Raw genomic sequence first — 14,732 nt, 5'->3', positions numbered from 1 at the left:
GGCTTTCAGTGTCCAAGTTGACCAACTGAAAAGGCTGAGTTATAATTCTATATCTTAAAGTTCATTTCAGTCTAAAGCCTGCATTATTTCCACCAGACATGCTGCCGTTCTTGCTACTCCTCAGTTTACTAGAACCTTTTCTTTATCAGAGATTTCATTGCTAATTTAATTCTTCCTCATGGAAAGTCTTGGCTGCTTTGGGGAACTGAGAAGTAGCTTTTGGAGGGGTACGAAAAGTTTATGGAATATGCTGTTAAAAGCAGTGTTTTAAATTTCTAGTTTAAAATTAATAATGCATATATATATATTTTACTTGGAAAATGTATTTTTAAAAGATGACCACAGCCAAGAACTAATTTCTTTTGCTGTTTTATTTAACAGTTAGTTGCAGAGGAAGGTGGATTTGCAGTTGTTTGCAAGGATAGAAAATGGACCAAAATTGCCACCAAGATGGGGTTTGCTCCTGGCAAAGCTGTAGGCTCCCATATCAGAGGGCATTATGAGCGAATTCTCAACCCCTACAACTTATTCCTGTCTGGAGACAGTTTGAGGGTGAGTGGGGCTAGCCTTAACCTGTTTTATTTCACTGCTTATTGGCACATGGTCTTTGGGAGGAATGAAAAGGCCTTGATTATGTGTGGAAGACTTGCTTGGAAGACTTTTGTTTTATGGATTTTTCCTCCAATGTTTTAGTTCTGTTTTGAGAGCAGCCATACTAAGAAGGTTGTTTTGGAATGAATAAGGTTACAGAGGAAATATTCTTTTGTTATCAAAAACTGAAATCTGTATTAACTTCACTATAGATGTTCCTTTCTTACAGCAGTTGGTTATTACCTACTTGTTACGGCTTATGCTTTTGCATTCACTTACTGTTTAAAGTGTATTCCTGGTTGTCACATGAAAATACAACCTGTGAAATAACTTGCCTGCCTGCTCTCTTTTGCCAGCTGAGGTCTCCAAGGAGATTTGCATAGAATGTTGACATTGGTAGAGAGTAGGGGACTCAGTAATGCTGGACAGCTCATGGAGCCCTCTGCTAATAGTTCCTATGTAACCGTGTTTGTTTCCTTGCAAAGGTGGTATTTTTTTTTTTTTTTTTTTTTTTTGCGGGTGATATTTTGGCAAGTTTTTTTTCTTTTTCTTTTTTTTTAATTAATTTATTTAGTTATTTTTGGCTGTGTTGGGTCTTCGTTTCTGTGCGAGGGCTTTCTCTAGTTGTGGCGAGTGGGGGCCACTCTTCATCGCGGTGCGTGGGCCTCTCACTATCGCGGCCTCTCTTGTTGCGGGGCACAGGCTCCGAACGCGCAGGCTCAGTAGTTGTGGCTCACGGGCCTAGTTGCTCCGTGGCATGTGGGATCTTCCCAGACCAGGGCTCGAACCCGTGTCCCCTGCATTGGCAGGCAGATTCTCAACCACTGCGCCACCAGGGAAGCCCCAAAGGTGGTATTTGCCAAATTATTCAGACACAAACTTTTATTCTAATTAAAAGCAAAACAATATTATAAAAACTTCCCACTTACTGTAGGCCCTGGTAGAAAGCAGAATGTCATAATTGTTTACACTCTTTGAGATATTCTACACTAGAGCAGTGAGCCCTATAATTTTAGGAATTGTTACTGTGCTATGGAGAGGGAGAAAGATCACAACATAGTTTCCGAGGGTAAACCTGCTAATCAAAACTCTTGATACAGACATATCATCTGGAATGCTTAAATCCTATAGGTTTTCGTAGCATTGTGTTTTTCTTTTCTCTCTCCCTTGATTCCAGGTGGGCTTTCTTTTTATCCTAGAAAATGTGACTGATCTAATACTCAGAAAGTTGTTTAAAGAAATGTGCACTGTGTGAATGTTTAGTGAACCCATGGATGAAATTGTTTAAAGTGTTGTATATGGAGCCTTTATGTCTCTGTTTTATAGTCAGATCTACATACAGTTGCCCACAATAGATTTTCTCCTTTGAACCTTTTTATCTCGGTGCAGAAGTTAGATGAATAAGGGGAGAGAGAGCGTCTCCCTGCTTTATGGGTTTAGAAACAGCTCGTCTATATACTTAGAGAGGCCCTAAGTTTCATAGTTGAAAAGTGGGTAAGCATTTATACAGTCATAGTCTGAAAGGAACAGGTATTTAACGATACCCTTTACAAACATTACATCTACAACACAGATAAATATCTGTTGAGGGGCCTGCTGATACATGTTCCTTGTGGAAAGTATAAAAACAAAGGAAAGTATGATGAAAATAAATCCCTCCTAATCCTCTTATCTGCTTTTTCTTTCAAGGCTATTTTTATGCACATATACACAAATTGGAAGTGTTTTCTTTACGTATACAGTATTTTTCCTGCTTAACATGTCACTGTATATTTTTGAAGATACAGGTTTTTTGGGGTTTTTTTTTTTAATTTATTTATTTTTGGCTGCGTTGGGTCTTCATTGCTGTGCGCAGGCTTTCTCTAGTTGTGGCAAGCTGGGGCTCCTCTTCGTTACGGTGCGCAGGCTTCTCATTGTGGTGGCTTCTCTTTTGCGGAGCACGGGCTCTAGGCATGCAGGCTTCAGTAGTGACAGCACACAGGCCCAGTAGTTGTGGCTCGCGGGCTCTAGAGCGCAGGCTCAGTAGTTGTGGCGCACGGGCTTAGTTGCTCCACAGCATGTGGGATCTTCCCAGACCAGGGCTCGAACCCGTGTCCCCTGCATTGGCAGGCAGATTCTTAACCACTGTGCCACCAGGGAAGCCTGAAGATACAGGTTTTAATGACCCTGTGTCATTCCATTTTAATACCCATAACTTGATTTGATTTCTCCTGTTGCTCAATTCTTTTATTTTTCTGGAATTTTTGAATTTTATTTATTTTTTATACAGCAGGTTCTCATTAGTGATCTGTTTTATACATATTAGTGTATATATGTCAATCCTAATCTCCCAGTTCATCCCACCACCATCACCCCGTCCAGCCACTTTCCCCCCTTGGTGTCCATACGTTTGTTTTCTACATCTGTGTCTCAATTTCTGCCCTGCAAACCAGTTCATCCGTACCATTTTTCTAGGTTCGACATATATGTGTTAATATACGATATTTGTTTTTCTCTTTCTGACTTACTTCACTCTGTACGACAGTCTCTGGATCCATCCACGTCTCTACAAATGACCCAATTTCATTCCTTTTTATGGCTGAGTAATATTCCATTGTATATATGTACCACATCTTCTTTATCCATTTGTCTGTCAGTGGGCATTTAGGTTGCTTCCATGACCTGGCTATTGTAAATAGTGCTGCAATGAACATTGGGGTGCATGTGTCTTTTTGAATTATGGTTTTCTCTGGGTATATGCCCAGTAGTGGGATTGCTGGGTCGTATGGTAATTCTATTTTTAGTTTTTTAAGGACCCTCCATACTGTTCTCCATAGTGGGTGTATCAATTTACATTCCCACAACACTTCAAGAGGGTTCCCTTTTCTCCACACCCTCTCCAGCATTTGTTGTTTGTAGATTTTCTGATGAGTCCCATTCTAACTGGTGTGAGGTGATAACCTCATTGTAATTTTGATTTGCATTTCTCTAATAATTAGCGATGTTGAGCAGTTTTTCATGTGCTTCTTGGCCATCTGTATGTCTTCTTTGGAGAAATGTCTATTTAGGTCTTCTGCCCATTTTTGGATTGAGTTGTTTGTTTTTTTAATATTGAGCTGCATGAGCTGTTTATATATTTTGGAGATTAATCCTTTGTCCATTGATTCGTTTGCAAATATTTTCTCCCATTCTGAGGGTTGTCATTTTGTCTTGTTTGTAGTTTCCTTTGCTGTGCAAAAGCTTTGAAGTTTCATTAGGTCCCATCTGTTTTATTTCCATTTCTCTAGGAGGTGGATCACAAAAGATCTTGCTGTGATTTATGTCAAAGAGTGTTCCTCCTATGTTTTCCTCTAAGAGTTTTATAGTGTCCGGTCCTACATTTAGGTCTCTAATCCATTTTGAGTTTATTTTTGTGTATGGTGTTAGGGAGTGTTCTAATTTCATTCTTTTACATGCAGCTGTCCAGTTTTCCCAGCACCACTTATTGAAGAGACTGTCTTTTCTCCATTGTATATCTTTGCCTCCTTTGTCATAGATTAGTTGACCGTAGGTCCATGGGTTTATCTCTGGGCTTTCTATCTTGTTCCATTGATCTATGTTTCTGTTTTTGTGCCAGTACCATATTGTCTTGATTACTATAGCTTTGTAGTATAGTCTGAAGTCAGGGAGTCTGATTCCTCCAGCTCCGTTGTTTTTTTCGCGCAAGACTGCTTTGGCTATTCAGGGTCTTTTGTGTCTCCATACAAATTTTAAGATGATTTGTTCTAGTTCCGTAAAAAATGCCATTGGTAACTTGATAGGGATTGCATTGAATCTGTAGATTGCTTTGGGTAGTATAGTCATTTTCACAATATTGATTCTTCCAATCCAGGAACATGGTATATCTCTCCATCTGTTGGTATCATCTTTAATTTCTTTCATCAGTGTCTTATAGTTTTCTGCATACAGGTCTTTTGTCTCCCTAGGTAGGTTTATTCCTAGGTATTTTATTCTTTTTGTTGCAATGGTAAATGGGAGTGTTTCCCTAATTTCTCTTTCAGATTTTTCATCATTAGTGTATAGGCATGCAAGAGATTTCTGTGCATTAATTTTGTATCCTGCAGCTTTACCAAATTCATTGATTAGCTCTAGTAGTTTTCTGGTGGCATCTTTAGGATTCTCTATGTATAGTATCATGTCATCTGCAAACAGTGACAGTCTTACTTCTTCTTTTCCAGTTTGTATTCTTTTTATTTATTTTTCTTCTCTGATTGCCATGGCTAGGACTTCCAAAACTATGTTGAATAATAGTAGTGAGAGTGGATATCCTTGTCTCATTCCTGATCTTAGAGGAAATGCTTTCAGTTTTTCACCATTGAGAAATGATGTTTGCTGTGGGTTTGTCATATATGGCCTTTATTATGTTGAGGTAGGTTCCCTCTATGCCCACTTTCTGGAGAGTTTTTATCATAAATGGGTGTTGAATTTTGTCAGAAGCTTTTTCTGCATCTATTGAGATGATCATATGGTTTTTCTTCTTCAGTTTGTTAATATGCTGTATCACGTTGATTGATTTGCGTATATTGAAGAATCCTTGCATCCCTGGGATAAATCCCACTCGATCATGGTGTATGATCCTTTTAATGTGTTGTTGGATTCTGTTTGCTAGTATTTTGTTGAGGATTTTTGCATCTATATTCATCGGTGATACTGGTCTGTAATTTTCTTCTTTTGTAGTGTCTTTGTCTGGTTTTGGTATCAGGGTGATGGTGACCTCACAGAATGAGTTTAGGAGTGTTCCTTCCTCTGCTGTTTTTTGGAAGAGTTTGAGAAGGATGGGTGTTAGCTCTTCTCTAAATGTTTGATAGAATTCGCCTGTGAAGCCATCTGGTCCTGGACTTTTGTTTGTTGGAAGATTTTTAATCACAGTTTCAATTTCGTTACTGATTGGTCTGTTCATATTTTCTGTTTCTTCCTGGTTCAGTCTTGGAAGGTTATACCTTTCTAAGAATTTGTCCATTTCTTCCAGGTTGTCCATTTTATTGGCATAGAGTTGCTTGTAGTAGTCTCTTAGGATGCTTTGTATTCCTGTGGTGTGTGTTGTAACTTCTCCTTTTTCACTTCTAATTTTGTTGATTTGAGTCCTCTCCCTCTGTTTCTTGAGTCTGGCTAAAGGTTGATCATTTTTGCTTATCTTCTCAAAGAACCAGCTTTTAGTTTTATTGATCTTTGCTATTGTTTTCTTTGTGTTTATTTCATTTATTTCTGCTCTGATCTTTATGATTTCTTTTCTTCTGCTAACTTTGGGTTTTGTTTGTTCTTCTTTCTCTAGTTCTTTAGGTGTAAGCTTAGATTGTTTTTTTGAGATTTTTCTTGTTTCTTGAGGTAGGCTTGTATTGCTGTAAACTCCCCTCTTAGAACTGCTTTTGCTGCATCCCATAGGTTTTGGATTGTCATGTTTTCATTGTCATTTGTCTCTAGGTATTTTTTGATTTCCTCTTTGATTTCTTCAGTGATCTCTTGGTTATTTAGTAATGTATTGTTTAGCCTCCATGTGTTTGTGTTTTTTACGTTTTTTCCCCTGTAATTGATTTTTTTAAAAAATAAATTCCTTTATTTTATTTATTTAATTCTGGCTGCATTGGGTCTTCGTTGCTGGGCATGGGCTTTCTCTAGTTGCAGAGAGCTGGGGCTACTCTTCATTGTGGTGCATGGGCTTCTCATTGTGGTGGCTTCTCTTGTTGCAGGGCACAGGCTCTAAGCGTGGGCTTCAGTAGTTGTGGCTCGCAGGCTCAGTAGTTGTGGCTCGCGGGAGCTAGAGTGCAGGCTCAGTAGTTGCGGCGCACGGGATTAGTTGCTCCGCAGCATGTGGGATCTTCCTGGACCAGGGCTCGAACCCATGTCCCCTGCATTGGCAGGTGGATTCTTAACCACTGTGCCACCAGGGAAACCCCCCTCTAATTGATTTCTAACCTCATAGCATTGTGGTCAGAAAACATGCTTGATATGATCTCAATTTTCTTAAATTTACCGAGGCTTGATTTGTGACCCAAGATGTGATCTATCCTGGAGAATATTCCGTATGCACCTGAGAAGAAAGTGTAATCTGCTGTTTTTGGATGGAATGTCCTATAAATATCAATTTAATCTATCTGGTCTTTTGTGTCATTTAAAGCTTGTGTTTCCTTATTAACTTTCTGTCTGTATGATCTGTCCATTGGTGTAAGTAAGGTGTTAAAAGTCCCCCACTATTATTGTGTTACTGTTGATATCCTCTTTTTTTTTAATTTTTAAATTATTTTTTAAAAATTTATTTATTTATTTATTTATGGCTGTGTTGGGTCTTCGTTGCTGTGCGCAGGCTTTTTCTAGTTGTGGTGGGCAGGGGCTGCTCTTCGTTGAGGTGTGCATGCTTCTCATTGCGGTGGCTTCTCTTGTTGCGGATCACAAGCTCTATGCGTGCGAGCTTCAGTAGTTGTGGCATGTGGCCTCAGTAGTTGTGGCTCACGGGCTCTAGAGCGCAGGCTCAGTAGTTGTGGTGCATGGGCTTAGTTGCTCTGCGGCATGTGGGATCTTCCAGACCAGGGCTCAAACCCGTGTACCCTGTATTGGCAGGTGGTTTCTTAACCACTGTGCCACCGGGGAAGTCCCTCCATTTCCTCTTTTATAGCTGTTGGCAGTTGTCTTATGCATTGACGTGCTCCTATGCTGGGTGCATATATATTTATAATTGTTATATCTTCTTCTTGGATTGATCCCTTGATCATTATGTAGTGTCCCTCCTTGTCTCTTGTAACATTCTTTATTTTAAAGTATATTTTATCTGATATGAGTATTGCTATTCCACCTTTCTTTTGATTTCCATTTGCATGGACTATCTTTTTCCATCTGCTCACTTTCAGTCTGTATGTGTTCCTAGGTCTGAAGTGGGTCTATAATAGACAGCATATATACAGGTCTTGTTTTTGTATCCATTCAGCCACTCTTTGTCTTTTGGTTGGAGCATTTAATCCATTAATGTTTAAGGTAATTATCGATATGTATGTTCCTGTTACCATTTTCTTAATTGTTATGGGTTTGTTTTTTGTAGGTCCTTTTCTTTTCTTGTGTTTCCCACTTAGAGAAGTTCCTTTAGCATTTGTTGTAGAGCTGGTTTGGTGGTGCTGAATTCTCTTAACTTTTGCTCGTCTGTAAAACTTTTGATTTCTCCGTCGAATCTGAATGAGATCCTTGCCAGGTAAAGTAATCTTGGTTGTATGTTCTTCCCTTTCATCACTTTAAATATATCATGCCACTCCCTTCTGGCTTGTATAGTTTCTGCTGAGAAATCAGCTGTTAACCTTATGGGAGTTCCCTTGTATGTTATTTGTCATTTTTTCCTTGTTGCTTTCAATAATTTTTCTTTGCCTTTAATTTTTGTCAGTTTGATTACTATGTGCCTTGGCGTGTTTCTCCTTGGGTTTATCCTGCCTGGGACTCTGCGCTTCCTGGACTTGGGTGGCTATTTCCTTTCCCATGTCAGGGAAGTTTTTGACTCTAATCTCTTTATACATTTTCTCGGGTCCCTTCTCTCTCTCTTCTCCTTCTGGGACCCCTATAATGCAAATGTTGGTGCGTTTAATGTTGTCCCAGAGGTCTCTTAGGCTGTCTTCATTTCTTTTCATTCTTTTTTCTTTATTCTGTTCCACAACAGTGAATTCCACCATTCTGTCTTCCAGGTCATTTATCCGTTCTTCTGCCTCAGTTATTCTGCTATTGATTCCTTCCAGTGTATTTTTCATTTCAGTTACTGTATTGTTCATCTCTGTTTGTTTGTTTTTTAATTCTTCTAGGTGTTTGTTCTTTAATTCTTCTAAGTTTTTGTTAAACATTTCTTGCATCTTCTTGATCTTTGCCTGCATTCTTTTTCCAAGGTCCTGGATCATCTTCACTGTCGTTATTCTGAATTCTTTTTCTGGAAGGTTGCCTATCTCCACTTCATTTGATTGTTTTTCTGGGGTTTTATTAGTTCCTTCATCTGGTAGAAAGTCCTCTGCCTTTTCATTTTGTCCATCTGTCTGTGAATGTCTCCTCTTGCTGAATTCTTTGTGCATAAATTTTTATGCCCATTTCTGATTTTTGAAAATAATTCTTAGAGGAAAGGAGAATTAAAATACATATTTTTAAAAAAGAATGGAAAACAGCAACGAGAAACCACTGCACACCATTAGAATGACCAACATTCAGAACATGACAACACCACATGCTGGCGAAGATGTGGAGCCACAGGAACTTTTTTCCATTGCTGGTGGGGATACAAAATGGAACTGCCACTTTGGAAGACAGTTGGGCAGTTTCTTAGAAAACTAATAAACATGCTTTTATCATACAATGCAGCAATCACATTCCTTGGTATTTACACAAAGGAGTTGCAAACTTATATCCACACAGAAACCTGCATGTGGATATTTGTAGCAGGTTTGTTATTCATAATTGCCAAAAGTTGGAAGTAACCAAGATGTCCTTTAGCAGGCGAATGGATAAACAAATTGCGGTACAGCCAGACGATGGAGGCTAAAAAACAATGAGCTGTCAAGTCATGAGAGGACAAGAAGGGACCTTAAGTGCATTTTTTTTTTTTTTAGGATTTATTTATTATTTATTTATTTGTTTTATTTATTTTTGGCTGCGTTGGGTCTTAGTTGTGGCATGCGGGATCCTTCGTTGTGGTGCGTGGGCTTCCCACTAGTTGTGGTGTGCAGGTTTTTTTCTCTTCTCTAGTTGTGGCGTGTGGGCTCTAGAGCACGTGGGCTCTGTAGTTTGTGGCCCGCAGGCTCTAGTTGAGGTGTGTGAGCTCAGGAGTTGCGGCGCATGGTCTTAGTTGCCCTGCAGCATGTGGGATCTTGGTTCCCTGACCACTCATCGAACCCGCATTCCCTGCATTGTAAGGTGGATTCTTTACCACTGGACCACCGGGGAAGTCCCAAGTGCATATTTTTATGAAAGTTAAAGAAGCCAATATGAAAGGACTGCATCTACTGTATGATTCCAACTCAGTGGTATTCTGGAAAGAAAAAACTATGGAGACAGTAAAAAGATCAGTGGTTGCAAGGGGCTGGGGGCAGGAGTGTAAGATGAATAGGCAGAGCACAGAGAATTATTAGGGCAGTGAAAGTACTCTGGATGATCCTCTGCCTTTGTCCAAACTCATAGAATGTACAGCACCAAGAGTGAACCCTGATGTGTGAACTGTGGACTTTGGGTGATGTGTGAATGTAGGTTCATCAGTTGTAGCAAATGTTCTACTACTCTGGTGGGGGATGTTGATGATGGGAGAGGCTGTACATGTGTGGGGGCAGCTGGTGTATGGTAATCTAGGTACCTTCCTCTCAACTAGGCTGTAAACCTAAAACTGCTCTTAAAAAATAAACCCGTAATAAAGGGGGCAGGGGGAGAGTGCACAATGAAGGAACTGTTGTTGCAAAAGGGTAAACTCAAGCCTAAAGTAAGTTTCGGGAAAGTTGAGAGAAGTTGAGTGGTGATGTGCTGGATAACGGGACAGAGGCCTCAGTCTTGTATCCCTGTTTTCTCTAAATGTCTTAAGGGATTGCTCTCCCCCTGTAGGATGATGTCATTACGGTGTGATGATACAAATCACCTCTAAATCCCAGTTTCTCAAACAAAGGTTTAAGGGTTGGCATGCGATAGCATTAAATATAAAACAAACACATCAAGTATATGTTTTGAATCCTGGTTTGAAAGAAAATAATCTCTTCATATATATTCTAAAGAGCTTCTGAGCTTGATTTTATCTTAGTTCTTCAAAGTCCGTATACAGCCAAGCAGGCCATGGATTACAGAACCATTTAGACTAGTGGGAGATGAGAACCACATACATAACATCTGAATTTCTGACCATCCACTTAATAAAATGTCTGTGATTCAGCTCACTTCATATCTCCACAATCACACATACTTTCAGGTCTCGATAGAAAGCTTATATAATACATAAAGGAGGTTAATTTAGATGGGGGACAGGTTTTATTCCCATCTGCATGTTTTCATTGAACATACTCTAAACGCTCAATTGAGGACTTGTTATGGAATGGACAGTGATATTCCATACTAGTTGAGTTGATGTTTCTAGATCAGATCAGTGTGTAGGTTTAATTAGAAGAAGCAGAATATTTAATATTATAGGTTGTGCTCCCAGTGGTAGATTCGTTACTTGTTTAGAGTATCAAGAAATCTACTCTAGTATTTTTGTAATAGTACATATTACTTAAATGTCAGAAATAGATTGTGTTAGATGGTTGCTCTGTATTTTCTTTTGTCCTTCTCCCCATTCTCTGTCTTCTTTCTGCAAATGTCAGGAGGAAGGAGCCAGTCATGTTAGTGACACTGCATGGTTGTAATGGTGCTCGCAGAGCCAAGAGTTGTAGAAGGTTATAATTTCAGTGTATCTTATTACAAGTATGGATGATACAGTAGACCTTCAGTGGTTACATTTTGGAGCCTGCTTTTAAAAATGCTTCCTGTGGCATTTGTAGGACCTCTTATAAAGGAGTGGTATTTACTTGAAATTCATATTAGATTCAGTGGTAATATTTTGTTGTCACTGTGTTTTGTTGTATTGGCATTAAATACTGTTTCTCGGTGAGCTTAGAATCAAACTAAAAAGAAAAATCAAAGCAAGAAGAGATTCTTCTGTGATCAGAACCAAAGTTATTGCTGTGGGCTATCTATTAACCTTTGCCTTGTGAGTTAGACTTTGTAGGAATATATTGAAGAAAAGGAAAGCTTTAATAAGGGATAATAGTCACATGGTCTGTTTTCTCAATTCAAATGATATCTTTTTGATAATAGAAGGTTGCTAATTATGTTTAAACCTACAGGATTGTAAAATTTAGAAAACTTACTGGATTCCATATTTTATTACTGTAAACATTTTTAAAATGAGATATTCTGATTATGGAAAGCTATTTGGGGAACATACAGGGGGCCTTTCTAGCAGTTTGGGCCTTCACTTAATTTACAGTTGCAAGCAGGGATAATTGTCGCTGGCTCATGGGGACTGCCTCGAGCCTGCTGTGGCCTGTTGTAACCTGATGAGGTGATATCAACAATTAAATGAATTGAAGCAACACCATTCACCTCCTGAAAAAAAGTCAAGCTGTTATAACTATATGTGTGTGTATATGGTTGGTAACTGCAAGCTTGTCTTTGTGTTTATTTAGATTTAAAAAATTGCACACCTGTTATGTATTTCCATAAATCATTGTAAAATATACCCTGCAAAAATCCAGTGAAATTCTCTTAAGATTAAAAAAGGGGGAAGGGACTTCCCTGGTGGGGCAGTGGTTAAGGATCCGCCTGCCAATGCAGGGGACATGGGTTCGAGCCCTGCTCTGGGAAGATCCCACATGCTTCAGAGCAACTAAGCCCGTGCGCCACAACTACTGAGCCTTCGCTCTAGAGCCCGCGAGCCACAACTACTGAGCCTGCGAGCCACAGCTACTGAGCCCACGTGCCACAACTACTGAAGCCCGTGCGCCCAGAGCCTGTGCTCCTCAACAAGAGAAGCCACCGCAATGAGAAGCCCGCGCACCGCAATGAAGAGTAGCCCCCTCTTGCCGCAACTAGAGAAAGCCCGTGCACAGCAACGAAGGCCAAAATTAAAAATAAATAAATTTATTTTTTAAAAAAAGGGGTGGGGGAGAATTCATCAGTACAGTTGTGTTTTATTTCCAGTGTCTGCAGAAGCCAAACCTGACCACAGACACAAAGGACAAGGAGTACAAACCCCATGATATTCTCCAGAGGCAGTCTGTGCAGCCCTTGGAAACGTGTCCCCCAGCTCGACGAGCAAAACGCATGAGAGCGGAGGTGAGAGCCTCATGAGGTTGATCAGACAGGCCTCAAGTCCCGGTGCTGACATGTGTCTGACCCTGGATTTCTCTCATGCACGTGCTCTTCATAGATTGAACTTTACTAACCTCACAGAGGGATGCTGTGTATACTCTAGCTTTTACACTTGGGGGAATTGCACTGTCAGAGGAGCGAGGGATTGAAATCTTTCTAGGTTTATGCTGCCTGGACAGTCAGCTGCTGCATGGTTAACGGTCAGAGCCTAGGGAAGAGTAGGTGAATAGGCGTTCATCGTGACCCTCGTGATGTTGGGCAAGGTTTATTGGGAATTAAGGTTAGTAGGAGTGCAGTTGGAGATTTTTGCTGAAAAGTACTGTTTTTGAGAGGTTACGAAGAAGGTAGTGAAAGCTGTTTTTCTCAGACTTCCTGAAGAGGAGTATGGAATCCGTGGCAAACATTTATGCTAAGCCGGAAAATATTCAGGCAGCAAGGGGGGCTGGTGATAATAACACACAGATAAAATGAGAGTGAAGCATGAGGGAAGATGAGGAGTGAAATACGTAAGAAAGACAAGCTGCTCTTAGATTTTTCTGCTCTGAGAGGTTTCTCCTGGAAAGGGAGAAGAGTATTCTCCCAGTTACCTTGTTCCCACACAGAGGTGGGAAGGTTTTGGGTTCCTTGATGGACATGTGAGTATGAAGAGTCGGTGGTTAACATATTAGGAACAGTTTAGAACTGGGAAGCCTCATGGCATTCGTTAGGTTTCTAAATCAATAGTTGGGTTATTTAATAATTATTGGTGAGGATGAAAAAATATCGGCCATTTTGGTTTCTGAGGAAATGGATAAATAAGAGAATTACTTTTCACTTAGGTAAGTTGGAGATATGAAAAAATTTGGCAACTCCATTTTTTTGAAGTGAGAATCCCTCAGAATAGGAACATATATGGTTATTTGAAGCCCACAAGCAGGCTTCAAGTTTATTCGTCTTAAAGTCAGTTCTTGTTTGAGCACATCTTGATCTTTAAATGTGCAAGACATGCCCAGTGCTGTGGATGCCTCGATCTGTCTTGATGACACATCAAGGTGACGGTCTGGCCCTGGAAGAAATCGCGTGAGCAGTGGACATCCTGATTGCGCACGAATGCACACAGGCGCGGTTCCACTACGTCACTTGTGTCCCAGAGCAGACGGGGCTTTGCTTATCAACCAGTATGCGCACTTCGTGGACACCAGGTACTGAGACTGGCTCACACGCTCTCACTGATGAGGGAGCCGTGACTCAGCGGTGTTAGGGGAGCAGTTGGTAGTGACAGTTCACTACAGGAATTAATAGAAACTTGTTGTGGAAGCTGAGTTTTCCTTGAATGCTGTCATACTTTGGAAGAGCCAGCACACTCTTCTAGGCTGATGAAATTACGTTATTTATGTAACTGTTTAGGATTTGGCTAAGTTATGACTGAACAAAGTGTAAGTTGTGAGTAGATGAGAACTGAGGAACTTCTAGGAGGAAATACACACTGTTCCCAGTTTGGGTAGTAACACTTCCCATAAGTCATCCCTGATCCTTTGACTTTTCCCTAAATTTTTGACCTGTTGAAGTGGAGAATACTCCTAACTTCTAAGTTTCCTCACTCATTCCTTAAGTAATAAAAATATTAAGGGTGGAATCTCTGCTCTAAGGGAGAGAGTTTTGAATGTCCTATTAATAGAGATAATTTATAAGATTATAGGCACTTTGTGATTCCAGTTGGATTTTAGAAGATTTCTGTCTTTTTAAAGGAAATATTCATGTGTATATGACAAATTTTTTTAAGGCCATGAATATTAAAATAGAACCAGAAGAGACAGCAGAAGCCAGAACTCATAACCTGAGACGTCGAATGGGATGTCCAGCTCCAAAGTGTGAAAATGGTAAGAAAGTTCATCCATGAATAGGAAGGAAGAGTGAATAAGTAAAAACAATCATTCATCTGGTAGTTAAGAAAATATTGGAGCAACTTTACATACTAGTCACTGGGTTGTGCCTTGAGAAATAAAATCTTATTATATTAATATCCTTGTTTTCATAATTAGATGACTGGAAGGAGAGATAAACAAATGAATATATGCATATTAGAAATGTGATTGAATTTCTCAACTGTAACTAGTTGCTATTGGGTTGGCCAAAAAGTTCATTCGGTTAGTGAATATGTTGTTCAATACAGTTCTTGGTGAAAATGAAAAATGTGTCTTATTTTTACTTAAAAACCAAACAAACTTTTTGGCCAACCCAATACTTTGAAATTTGGTTCAACAGCATTAATTGTAAAGAAGTGATTTGTGAGAAGCATAGGT

The 14,732-nt window shown here is 39.7% G+C and overlaps 1 protein-coding gene across 2 annotated transcripts in view; it reads left to right on the top strand.

Moving 5' to 3' along the window:
• The window catches only part of KDM5B (lysine demethylase 5B), a 71,976-nt gene that overhangs the window by 26,178 nt on the left and 31,066 nt on the right, over window positions 1-14,732 (top strand). Inside the window, exons 4-6 of one of the 2 annotated variants that reach the window (XM_059943580.1) lie at window positions 382-552; window positions 12,280-12,414; window positions 14,213-14,309. In XM_059943580.1, coding sequence (XP_059799563.1) covers window positions 382-552; window positions 12,280-12,414; window positions 14,213-14,309 — 403 coding nt within the window. The other variant, XM_059943589.1, reaches the window with a different exon arrangement.

Source organism: Balaenoptera ricei, chromosome 1, assembly GCF_028023285.1.
Source record: "Balaenoptera ricei isolate mBalRic1 chromosome 1, mBalRic1.hap2, whole genome shotgun sequence".
NCBI lineage: Eukaryota > Metazoa > Chordata > Mammalia > Artiodactyla > Balaenopteridae > Balaenoptera > Balaenoptera ricei.
Note: the sequence above shows the minus strand (reverse complement) of the source record. Positions and strands in the feature narration are given on the sequence as shown.